The sequence below is a fragment of the Bos taurus genome, chromosome X, assembly GCF_002263795.3.
Source record: "Bos taurus isolate L1 Dominette 01449 registration number 42190680 breed Hereford chromosome X, ARS-UCD2.0, whole genome shotgun sequence".
NCBI classification, from domain to species: Eukaryota; Metazoa; Chordata; class Mammalia; order Artiodactyla; family Bovidae; genus Bos; species Bos taurus.
The window spans coordinates 8406156-8419127 of NC_037357.1; the positions used below are offsets into that span (position 1 = coordinate 8406156).

Below are 12972 nucleotides of genomic sequence, written 5' to 3' on the forward strand. Positions count from 1 at the left end.
GATTGTGATTAGGCCTGATGTTATTTCATTTTATGTTAATGGTAATTATAATTTTAGAATTATATATCTGAAGAGGGGAATTTTTCAAAGTGACTTTTAGCATGTTATTAAACTTAATATTGCCAAGTATTAATGTAATATATTTTACAAAGAAATGAATGATAATTTTAACAAGATTTTTTTTTTCCCTCTCTCATTAGGTTCTTGGGGTGTCAATGTTTTAATACCAGTACGCAATTAAGTCTCTGGTGAAGTCATTTTCTAAGTGGAAGAGGAAATTTTAAAATAAAGTGTGGTAGATACAGTGAAATTCTGTACAGATTTTTCTCTAAGGAGAATATGACGTGCTTATACTTACCAAGATCAAGTGCATTTGAGGGGCAGTTTTGTTTGCCTGAAAAAAGTAAAGGACAAGTAAACAATTTGATGATAAGCTACAGTTTTTCTTAGAAAGTAAATATTTTATTTATGCGCTGTTAGTTGGCTTTTGAATCAATTATTTCATGCTTTTTTTAAAGAAACTATAACAATCTGAAGAGGCATTTGGTACAGACGTGAATCCTCTTACATTTATTTACTGGGTGTACTAAGTAATGATGACCTCTGCTGGATTTCTGTTTACATCCAAGAAACAAAGTTAAGGATGAGTATTCCCCTGCCCTGAAATTATAGGATAGAATTGTTTTTAGCATTCTAAATTTAAATGCTTGAAACATCAATCGAGGCTTTCTTTTAAATATTGTAATTGTGGAGAAAAGTAAACTTATAAGCAGAACTTTTACAATTTTTTCATCTAAAATGTATTTTAAGATATTTTTAAAATCCAAGAGCTTCTCTATACTTTTCAGAAATACCCAGATGCAGTGAACTGCCAGAAGGTAACCAGTCTCAAACATGCTTATCCCATTATCAACCCTGAAAGTTTGCTTGTCCTTTAAGATAAAAATGTAATGTTGTGATATTCCTTCCAGTAGTGCCACTGTATTTTGTCTCCAAATAAAAGAAGCTTATTGTAGTATGTTTGCAGAAAAACTCTAAACAAAAATTATACAGCTTATTAGAGTGTGGGAATAGGGATCTAAATTTTAAATAAAATTATATATATATATAAATTGGTGCTGATTTTATAATTGCGCAGTTTGTTTAGTTTTTTCTTACTTTTAAATTCCAACTTAAAATTATGAGGTTTCAGAAATATATTGAAAGTTTAACAATGTTTAAAAATAGAAAAGCATGAGTGTTCATGCTTTAAAATGATTTTTAAATTTGTATTTTATATTGTTTTATCTATCTGTCTTTGCAAGCAGTCTTCAGGTTAAAGATACTTCTAACAGGTTACAGTACATTTCCTCTGTATGTAAATTAGATGGGATAATAGAATTCATAACCCATAATATTCTTTGAAAGCTAAGCTTTAAACTTCATTTTATGTCCTTTCACAAATGAATTAGTTTAAAACAGAAAGTGGCTACTTGCCATTTTGACATCAACTCATTTTGCGAGGCTTAGGCAGCTAGACATCGTTTAAAACAAAATATTAACTTATATTACATGTGTATCTATCTTTTGTCAGTCGTCTCTCAGTTCTTGAGGTTTATTATTTTAATCATTCCATGCCTTAATATGCTTGCAATACAAGAATATCTTCAGATGGGTGAATACCAAAAGGCTTCCAGTTCTTAAGAGTCAGAAACCAACAAGCATTGGGCTGTGGTAGCCAAAAACCATAGGTTAGCTAAAAGATCATGATAAAATACAATTATTTTATTAAATCATGGTTAATAACAAATGAAATCAAGACATGTCTAACAGATTTTCCATCAACAAATATTGTTACGTGCAAAAGTATTGCCTATGTTGTTTTTCACACCACTGCATTTACTAGAACTGCTGAGAGGACTGTATATATGATTTTAAACCTAAGTTGATTTTTTTTTCTCACTCTTGAAAGGAGTACTTCTTTGTGAAAGCAGTTCTTACAGCTTTGTTTTCAACCAGCTAAAAATGTTTTATATATTACTCTAACCTGTTGTCCTCCACATTCTATTGTCCTAATTGTACTGTTTTCTGATTTGTATTTATGTCTTGAGACAGTAACTTTTTGAATAAAAATAAACCTACAGTATGTTGTATGTTTTATCTTTTGTACTTGAAAGAGGAGGGTGGCTATAAGTGGTTAGAAAGTGTACCTATTACCACATCTTTTAACATGTTTGGGTGGGAATAATTTATAGAAAATACTATATTTTTAATAAATCATATGTATTTTAAAATGAGACTAAATCCCTAATTGGGTTATTACTTTAAAGTAGAAACCTATGACCATTATTACTTTATTTATCTGGTATGAGTTAAATGCTCACTAAAATATCTGCATTGTTCATCCAGGATACATTTGAGTGCCCACTGTGTGCTGAGGCATGTGTTAGAGATCTACACAAGGCCCCTCCTCCACAGATCTAGTGGGGCAAACAAATAAGGAAAGAATCAAATAAAATAATTAAGCTTATTTCATAATTAGTGCTAGGAAGGAAACCAGTCGAGTGTGCTGAGCTAGAGAGAGACTGAGAGAAAAATGTGTGTGTGTGTGTGTGTGTAAAACCTCCCTTAGATAATGGATTGATGTTTGGAGGTAAGTGAAAGCCCATATTTGAGAAAGAATATAAAAATTGAATTCTTATTGAAAACTCTTAATGTTCAGCATGTTAAGATTTGCATTGTTCTCTTTCTTTTTTAAAAAAATTTTTGGCCATGCTGCACAGCTTGGGGGATCTTTGTTCCCTGACCAGGGAGTAAACCCACACCATGGCAGTGAAAGTGCCAAGTGCTAACCATTGGACCACCAGGGAATTCCCTGCATTGTATTCTTTTTTCCAGAGTTACTGAATTGTAACTAACATACAATACTATCTAAGTGTAAAGTGTACAGCATGAATATTTGGTACATATGCATAAATTGTGAAATTTACAATAAGATTAGTTAACATGTGTCACCTCATAATTGCCATTTTTTTGTGTGTATATGGTGAGAACATTTAAGATCTATTCTGTTAACAACACTCACATATACAAACAGTATTATTAACTATAGTCACCTCCCTGCATTATACTCTCAAAAATGATTCATATCAATGTAGCACTAGAACACTGGTCATTTAGGCCAATTTGTAGATCATATTATAACCCCAGTCTTCTGCCATTGGTGATGCAGAATTGAACATAATAAATGTTAGTTAATAGCTGGGCACTGTTTGAAGTGGTTTACATGCAATATCTTATGAAGGATCACAACAACAGGTGACACATTATCATGCCCCCTCTCCTTCCCCCATCTCCTTTTTAATTATTTTTTTAATCAAGAGGCAGGAAAACAAGGCACAAAAAACACCTTGGGCAAGGTTATATGGCTAGTAAATGATAGGGTTGCCACTCAAGCAGTCTGGCTGCATTAAGTCCTGGCAGCATTGAAACTATTTGATACATAAGGATAACACAGATAATTGCATAAATATAAAATGGCACATTACTCATTGTTCCATGGTGAGGAAATAGTACTTCTTTAAGGAGTCTGGCTGGCTATAGAACTGAGTAGTATGACTCAACATAGTCCTTAATATGCCACCCAGGTGACTTCTGTAAAGAGTATGAATTGAATGAGTCTATCAGTAGTTACTAATTAATAGTTTTTAAAGTTGAGAGACTGGGGAGGAGGAATAGGATTAACCAGAAGGGATAGCTTCAAAATCTTTCCAAAAAGGGAGTTTGTAAGGATTCACAGAGATGAGTTCAGGTCAGATAGATTTTTCTGGAAGCTGTAATGATTCAGCAAAAGAAAATGAACCAAAAAACTATTATCTACTATGTGCCTGGGCTTGTGCTAGCTGCTGAGACCAATAAGATAGGCTTTGTTTTCAAGTTAATTATAGTTCTGCTGGGAGTTGGTATGCAGATTCAGAACTAATAAAATGGGGGTGAGTTCATTGTTTTTACTGGGTATTATGGGAGCACAGAGGAGGGGCACTTACCGTGGATGCCCTCTGGGAGGCTTCATATAAAGCTGACATTTGAGTATTTTCCCCAGCATTTTACTATTAATTCTTCACACAGCAATGCTGAATTTTACAGCAAACACATTTTACATTCTTGCTTTGCCATATATCCATGTATCAATGTCTTTTTTATGTTAATTTAGAAGTAAATTGCAAACATGAGTACACTATGCCCTAAATATTTTGGCATTTATCATTAAGTTTAGTATTTGCCATGTTCTCCTTTTGGTGTAAAATTCATATGTGATAAAATTTACAAGCTGTGAGTATGTATTTGCTGACTTGTAACAAATGCTTACAGCTTTGTAACCCAAACCCCTATTGAAGGTACTGAGCGTAGCCATTAGTCCAGAAACTTTGTACTCCTTACCAAATCAATCTCTGCTTTCCTCGCAAGCAACAACTGTTGTTTTATCTTTCCACCACAGATAAAATCTGACTGTTCTAGAACTAGATATGAATGGGATCATATAATATGCTTTTGTATTAGGTTTCTTTCAGCCTGTTTTCAAGATTTATCCATATTGTGTGTTGTGCTGTGCTTAGTCGCTCAGTCATGTCCGACTCTGCGACCCCATGAACTGTAGCCCAACAGGCTCCTCTGTCCGTGGGATTCTCCAGGCAAGAATATTGGAGTGGGTTGCCATGCCCTCCTCCAGGGAATCTTCCCAACCCAGGGATTGATCACAGGTCTCCCGCATTGCAGGCAGATTCTTTACTGTCGGAGCCACCAGGGAAGCCCGTCCATATTGTGTGTATCAATAGAGCTTATTTGTTCAGTAGTTAATGGACATCTGGGTTGTTTCCACTTTTTGACTGTTACGAATAAAGCTGCTACTTGAGTTGAATTTTAAAAGCTGAAAGGTGAAATGGGGGCAGAGTGACCAAGGCCAAGAATTCCAGGCCAAGGGGACAGCATAAATGACCGTTACGGACAACTTTGTAAGTCACCTATACCTCAGGTTTTTAAAAATCACCATCATGAATATAAGAACTATTTAGTAACCACTTAGGGGTGGGTAGGGCAAACTGGAAGATAGTTGGCTACCCACTACCTCACATCAGCTTTAAAAAAAAGAAAAGGGTATTCACAGCTGTACCTTTAGTCACTTCAGTGTTAAATGCAGTGTTCTCAGAATTGGCAAATATCCAAGATAATAAATAGTAGGGTACCTTTAAATGAGTTGTAATAAATTGATTTGTATTCTATTATGCATGTTAGACATTAAGCCTTACTCTACCACTGAGAAAAATAGTGTATTGACTACAGCTACAGTTGTGTAGTTGTATTAAATTGCCAAGAAGTAGGTTCCTCAGTAGAAGTCAGCTTGGGGCTGATAGTGCAAACGTAAAATGAAATCAGCTCTGTTTACTCTTTATTTTGCCTCTTCCATCTCAAGATCATGAGAGGCAGGAGGAGTTGAGTGAATCTTGGGCAAGTTAGCTTTTAAATAATTTTGTAGTACTTATAGCAAAATTATAACCAATATTGAAGAAGTAGCAGCCAATATTTGTTGGATGTTTCATTTCAGTTCAGTTGCTCAGTCATGTCTGGCTCTTTGTGACCCCATGAACTGCAGCACGCCAGGCCTCCCTGGCCATCACCAACTCCCGGAGTTCACTCAAATCCATCGAGTCGGTGATGCCATCCAGCCATCTCATCCTCTGTCATCCCCTTTCCTCCTGCCCCCAATCCCTCCCAGCATCAGGGTCTTTCCCAATGAGTCAACTCTTCGCATGAGGTGGCCAAAGTACTGGAGTTTCAGCTTCAGCATCAGTCCTTCCAAAGAAATCCCAGGGCTGATCTCCTTCAGAATGGACTGGTTGGATCTCCTTGCAGTCCGAGGGACTCTCAAGAGTCTTCTCCAACACCACAGTTCAAAAGCATCAGTTCTTCGGCGCTCAGCTTTCTTCACAGTCCAACTCTCACATCCATACATGACCACAGGAAAAACCATAGCCTTGACTAGACGGACCTTTGTTGGCAAAGTAATGTCTCTGCTTTTGAATATGCTATCCAGGTTGGTCATAACTTTCCTTCCAAGGAGTAAACGTCTTTTAATTTCATGGCTGCAATACCATCTGCAGTGATTTTGGAGCCCCCCAAAATAAAGTCTGACACTGTTTCCACTGTTTCCATGAAGTGATGGGACCAGGTGCCATGATCTTAGTTTTTCTGAATGTTGAGCTTTAAGCCAACTTTTTCACTCTCCTCTTTCACTTTCATCAACAAGCTTTTTAGTTCCTCTTCGCTTTCTGCCATAAGGGTTGTGCCATCTGCATATCTGAGGTTATTGATATTTCTCCCGGCAGTCTTGATTCCAGCTTGTGCTTCCTCCAGCCCAGCGTTTCTCATGATGTATTCTGCATAGAAGTTAAATAAGCAAGATGACAATATACAGCCTTGACGTACGCCTTTTCCTATTTGGAACCAGTCTGTTGTTCCATGTCCAGTTCTAACTGTTGCTTCCTGACTTGCATATAGGTTTCTCAAAAGGCAGGTCAGGTGGTCTGGTATTCCCATCTCTTTCAGAATTTTCCACAGTTTATTGTGATCCACACAGTCAAAGGCTTTGGCATAGTCAATAAAGCAAAAATAGATGTCTTTCTGGAACTCTCTTGCTTTTTCCATGATCCAGCGGATGTTGGCAATTTGATCTCTGGTTCCTCTGCCTTTTCTAAAACCACCTTGAACATCAGGAAGTTCACAGTTCATGTTTTGCTGAAGCCTGGCTTGGAGAATTTTGAGCATTACTTTACTAGCATGTGAGATGAGTGCAATTGTGCGGTAGTTTGAGCATTCTTTGGCATTGCCTTTATTTGGGACTGGAATGAAAACTGACCTTTTCCAGTCCTGTGGCCACTGCCGAGTTTTCCAAATTTGCTGGCATATTGAGTGTAGCACTTTCACAGCATCATCTTTCAGGATTTGAAATAGCTCAACTGGAATTCCATCACCTCCACTAGCTTTGCTCGTAGTGATGCTTTCTAAGGCCCACTTGACTTCACATTCCAGGATGTCTGGCTCTAGGTCAGTGATCACACCATCGTGATTATCTGGGTTGTGAAGATCTTTTTTGTACAGTTCTGTGTATTCTTGCCACCTCTTCTTAATATCTTCTGCTTCTGTTAGGTCCATACCATTTCTGTCTTTTATCGAGCCATCTTTGCATGAAATGTTCCCTTGGTATCTCTGATTTTCTTTAAGAGATCTCTAGTCTTTCCCATTCAGTTGTTTTTCTCCTTTTCTTTGCATTGATCGCTGAGGAAGGCTTTCTTATCTCTCCTTGCTATTCTTTGGAACTCTGCATTCAGATGGGAATATCTTTCCTTTTCTCCTTTGCTTTTCGCTTTGCTTCTTTTCCCAGCTATTTGTAAGGCCTCCCCAGACAGCCATTTTGCTTTTTTGCATTTCTTTTCCATGGGGATGGTCTTGATCCCTATCTCCTGTACAATGTCACGAACCTCCGTCCATAGTTCATCAGGCATAGTTCATTCAATATCACAGTAATCCAAGTCTATGCCCCAACCAGTAACACTGAAGAAGCTAAAGTTGAACAGTTCTATGAAGACCTACAAGACCTTTTAGAACTAACACCCAAAAAAGATGTCCTTTTCATTATAGGGGACTCGAATGCAAAAGTAGGAAGTCAAACACCTGGAGTAACAGGCAAATTTGGCCTTGGAGTACGGAATGAAGCAGGGCAAAGGCTAATAGAGTTTTGCCAAGAGAACGCACTGGTCATAGCAAACACCCTCTTCCAACAACACAAGAGAAGACTCTACACATGGACATCACCAGATGGTTAACACCGAAATCAGATTGATTATATTCTTTGCAGGCAAAGATGGAGAAGCTCTATACAGTCAGCAAAAACAAGACCAGGAGCTGACTGTGGCTCAGACCATGAACTCCTTATTGCCAAATTCAGACTTAAATTGAAGAAAATGGGGAAAACCACTAGACCATTCAGGTATGAGCTAAATCAAATCCCTTATAATTATACAGTGGAAGTGAGAAATAGATTTAAGGGCCTAGATCTGATAGATAGAGTTGGATGTTTTCTGTGTGCCAAACTATTCAAAGCACTTCACTGGTAGTTGATTCTTGCAGAAAATTTCTAGTTGATATCCACATTTTACAGATAAAGGAAATGATGCACAGGTTAGATCAACTTGCCTAGGAGCATATAACTCAAAAGTGATGGAGTTTAGATTGTGACTCATTTGACTCCACAGTGCATGTTCTTAATTACCTCTCTTCATTGTTGTGCTACTAAATGGACCACCTACTTGCCCCTCTGTATTTGTATCCACTGCATTTCCTTTTGTTACAGTGGATAAGCTATCCTTGTATCTAAGACATTGGATTTCCCTCTCCCCTGCATTATCAATTTTCTGCTCAACTTGATCATTCCTAACAACATGCAAACATCTCCCATCTTCAAAACTAGGGAAAAAACATTCCCTTGATTAAACATCTCCCTTTAGCCACTGTCCTGTTTGTCTCCTTTGGCTGTCTGGACTTTTCCCGTTCTCTCTCTCCCTTGCCTCCCTCGCCCTCACCCCCCAGCACTTTTTTCTACCATTTATTTGATTTATTTGGCTGTGCTGGGTCTTAGTTGCAGCACACAGGATTTTTAGTTGCAACATGTGGAATCTGGTTCCCTGACCAGGAATGGAACCTGGGCCCCCTTCATGGGGAGCGTGGAGTCTTAGCTATTAGACCACCAGGGAAGTCCCCTCCCATTCGCTTGAAAGCTTTCCAATCAGGCCTTCATTCCTTCTACTCCAATGAAACTCTTGCCCTGTCCTAGTGACCTTCATTTGCCAAGTTTCCTTACCAATATCCTCTCACCTGTCTACAGAGCTTCATTTCCTCCTCCAGATCAGTTTCTTGCTCTGTGCCCCAGCCTAACTCATTGATGGCAGGTTGAGAATTGTGCCCTTTTAGTGGAGTTCTGGGGAGACCTCAGCAACCCATCTCTCAGGAAACAGACAGAAGGGTGTTCCATGTGGCTTTCCCAAAGCCTATGCAATAGTAATTGATTTGTAACTGCTATATGAAGTTTCCAACCTCCAGAGCCATCATGGTCTGCCTTAGGCCACATGGAAACTTCCCTGTGGTTTCCTGGCTTTCCTTGTTAGTAAAGCAATCAAGTTCATCATCTCGTCCTTTGCAAACAGCTTTGGTAGTGAGTTGAGAAAAGTTTGGATGGGTTATTAAGATTAAGCTTGGAGCAGAGTGTGGCACTCAATTTCATGCCTGCCAAAACCTGTTTGGGTCAGATTCATTTTCTGATTGTAAATCTCTTGGGACCAGTGTCCTTTGTACCAAGTTTCAGTATAAGTGTAGACATATTTAATGGGCACTTCCATAGCAGTTAACGGTTTATCTGGCATTTCTTAGTTTAGCACCTTCAAAATCCTTTTCTTAAGAACTGTCTGCTTTGAGAGCTGCAGTGGCCTCTATATTAACTTCAGAAGGCTAAGCTATTGTAAGAAGAGACTCAACAGAAATTCAGTGATTTAATACATAAATTTTCTCCTGCTGGTAGCAATTCAGGACAGGTTTTCCAAATTGGCAGGTGCTTTTTCTCTATAAGGTTGTTGAAAGACATAGGCTAATGGCAGGCTACCATCTTTAATACATGGCTTCCAAGGTTGTTTGGTCATCGCCATTGTAGCCCACAGGAGCGGGGGAAAGACCATGGTTGAGTGCATGTGGGAGATTTTCAAGGGCCAGGCCTGAAAATCACACACATTGCTTCTGTTCACATTTCATTGGAGAGAACGTAGTTATATGGCCACACTTAACTTGCAAGGGGGCTGGAAAATGTAGCTTAGCTGTGTGTTTGGGAAGAAGGGAGGAATGGATTTTGACTGACCACTGGCAGTCTCTGCCTCAGTCTTCCTGCTCTGTGCATCCATGTTCAGCCCTCTTGCCATTTTTAGGACACACTTACTCTGTCCCCCAAAAGAACAATCCAAAATCCTATCCAGTTACTATTTCAATGCATTATGCTCAGTCTTCTCCATCAGGTCCAGATACAGATGGACACCTCGAATGCCCAGTATACAATAGTGCAGTATGGAGAGAATAACCGTAATGACCCACATTCAGAAAAGGATGTCAGTGGAGAAAGTCCTTTGGTCAGATTCTCACTCTGCTCTCTGGATGGAATTTCCTTATCCTTTGTTTTTCTTATCTTCCTTCTGGAAGTTTTTCCTTGTTTTTTATCTTCCATGGCCACCTCTGAACCAGGCAATGCTAAATAGTTGATTTTGTTTGGCAGCATCCCACTTTAATGTACGCGATCTGTATTAGTTGATGTAGGATATGCTGCTGTTAAGATCTAACGATGGCTCACATACAGTGGCTTACGTAAGAGGCTTTTTTTCTGCTCTTCTATAGTCCAGGGTAGCTGTTCTAGGTCAGGATGTCACTCCTATGTGTTTATCCAGGCTGACAGAAGTTCTGTCATTAATCTATACATCTTGTTCAAATTTTTCTTACTGTCCAACTAATATTCATTGTATCAAGAGAACAAAAATATCTGGTCCAAAACTAATTCATGATGATGTAGTGAAGTTAATTATCATGTCTCTTTAGTCTCTTCTAATCCAGAAACATCCCTAGTCTTTGTCTTTTATGACATGGACATTTTTGAAGAGTACAGGTCAGCCATTTTATGGAATGTTCTCAATTTGCCTTTGTCTAGTATTTTCTCATGATTAGGTTCAGGCAATGCATTTTGGGCAGGAGTGTGTGTGTGTGTGCGTGTGCACACGAGCGCATGCACACACATGCTTAGTCACTCAGTAGTGTCTGACTCTTTGCAATCCCATGTGGGCTGTAGCCTGCCAGACTCCTTTGTTCATGGGATTCTCCAGGCAAGAATACTGGAGTGGGCAACCATTTCCTTCTCTGGGATCTTCCCTACCCAGAGATCGAACCCAGGTCTCTTGCACTGCAGGCAGATTCTTTCCCATCTGAGCAACCAGGGAAGCCCTTGGCCAGGAATACTGCAGAAGTAGTGTTGTGCCCCTAGTGCATTGTATTGTGCTGTCAATTTCTTCTGCTATTGGTAATTTTAACTTCATTTGGTTGAAGTGATGCTGGGTTTCTCCACTATGAAGTTACTATTTTTGTTTTGTAATTAATAAGTATTTTGTGGGGAGGTACTTCCAGTCTATGTAAGTATCCTGTAACTCATCAGCTTTTTCATGCCTGAATTGACTATTAGTATTTATATCAGTATGGACTCAGGAATATTTGTTGTAACCTATGGTCATAAGTCATTAATACGGTTATTTTGTTGACCAAACTGTCACAGATTTGTCCACTGACAGTCCTTTCAAGCTGGCTCCTATGGCTTTTGATATGTTCCCTTCATTCTTTGATCATTTCATTTCTTTTTGGTATCGTGTGATATTCCAGGCTCATTTTGTACAGACCATGTCCAGCCTTGGAATTAGCCATTTCTCCAAGAAGTCCCAGTTCCTTTTATTGAAGAATGATATTTATTTTAAAGTGTATTGATTTTTGGCTGCACTGAGTCTTCACTGCTGCACCGGGCTTCCTCTAGTTGTGGCGAGAAGGGGCTGCTCTTCATTATGTGCGGACTTGTTGCACTGGCATCCCTTGTTGCAGAGCACAGGCTCTAGAGGGCACTGGCTTCAGTGGTCGCAGCTCACAGTCTTAGTTGCCCACAGCATGTGGGATCTTCCCTGACCAGGGATTCAGTCTGTGTCCCCTGCATCAGCAGACAGATTCTTAAACACTGAACCACCAGGGAAGTCCAAAGAATGATATTTAGAAACCAGGATATGGGATCTACTTGTATTCATTAATACTAGGTGGTGATTGCTTCTAGAGGTCTTCTTGGAGAGCAGGGCTGGGAAATATATGTATGTATACATGTACGTTTGCATACTTCTATATCTGTATGTACGTTCTATGCCATTCTCCTCCCCTGCCATTGCCACCATAATGTGATTATGTTAGATATTTGACATACAGTTACATTCATTTGCTTCTGTTTATATTGCATTTGTGGGCTTCCTGGTGGTGCAGTGGTAAAGATCCACCTGCCAATGCAGGAGCTACAGAAGCCATGGGTTCTATCCCTGGGTCAGGAAGATCCCCTGGAGGAGGAAATGGCAACCCACTCCAGTGTTCTTGCCTGGAAAATTCCATGGAGAGAGGAGCCTGGCAGGCTACAGCCCATAGGGTTGCACAGAGTCAGACACAACTGAGCGACTGAGCTTGCATATTGCACTTGGGGGGCATTCTCAATCCTTATCAGTATTATTTATTTTTGAACATGTGAAGCATTATTAATGTGATTCCAAAAGCCAAAACCATGTAGAAGTGTGTACTTAGAGAAGTCTCACTCCCACCCCTGATTCCTTCTATCCTATTCACATTCACCATTTTTTCCATCCTGTTTCCACTCACCTCACGTAGGTAAGCAGTCTTTTTAAGTTTCTGGCTTATATTTCCTGTGTTACCTTTTGTAACATAAGGAGATAAATGGATATTTTATTTTCCTGTCTTCCTTATTTTGTACTCTTTTTCATTTAATTTTTCTTAGAAATCACTCCATACCATTCTTTCTTACAGTTATGTAATACTCCATTGTGTAGGTATATTATAGTTTAACTGCTCTCTGATGTGTGGGCATTCAGGTTGTTTTCATTGTTTTGCATTCACACACACACAAAATGGTGCAATGAATAATTGCATGTATATATATTTTTGTATTGTTGAAAGTGTATCTTCAAAGTAAATTCCTAGGACTGGAAACGCTGGTTCAAGGGGTAAATGCCTGTGTATTTTTTGTTAGTTATTGCCAAATTCCCTCTCCATGAGAGTTGTACCAATTTGCATTCCCACCAGCACATACTACTGAATGTGTGA

At 39.0% G+C, this 12972-nt stretch overlaps 1 protein-coding gene across 8 annotated transcripts in view; it reads left to right on the top strand.

Moving 5' to 3' along the window:
- Positions 1 to 2132, top strand: part of STAG2 (stromal antigen 2) — a 129827-nt gene extending 127695 nt beyond the window's left edge. For 6 of the 8 annotated variants that reach the window (XM_024988254.2, XM_024988257.2, XM_024988253.2 and 3 more), the window contains one exon: positions 201 to 2125. In XM_024988254.2, the coding sequence (XP_024844022.1) occupies positions 201 to 224 (24 nt within the window). In that variant the 3' untranslated portion in view covers positions 225 to 2125. Of the gene's footprint in view, positions 1 to 200 lie in introns of all 8 variants that reach the window. The other 2 variants (NM_001354660.1, NM_001354661.1) reach the window with 1 other exon arrangement.
- The last annotated feature ends 10840 nt before the right edge of the window (positions 2133 to 12972 follow it).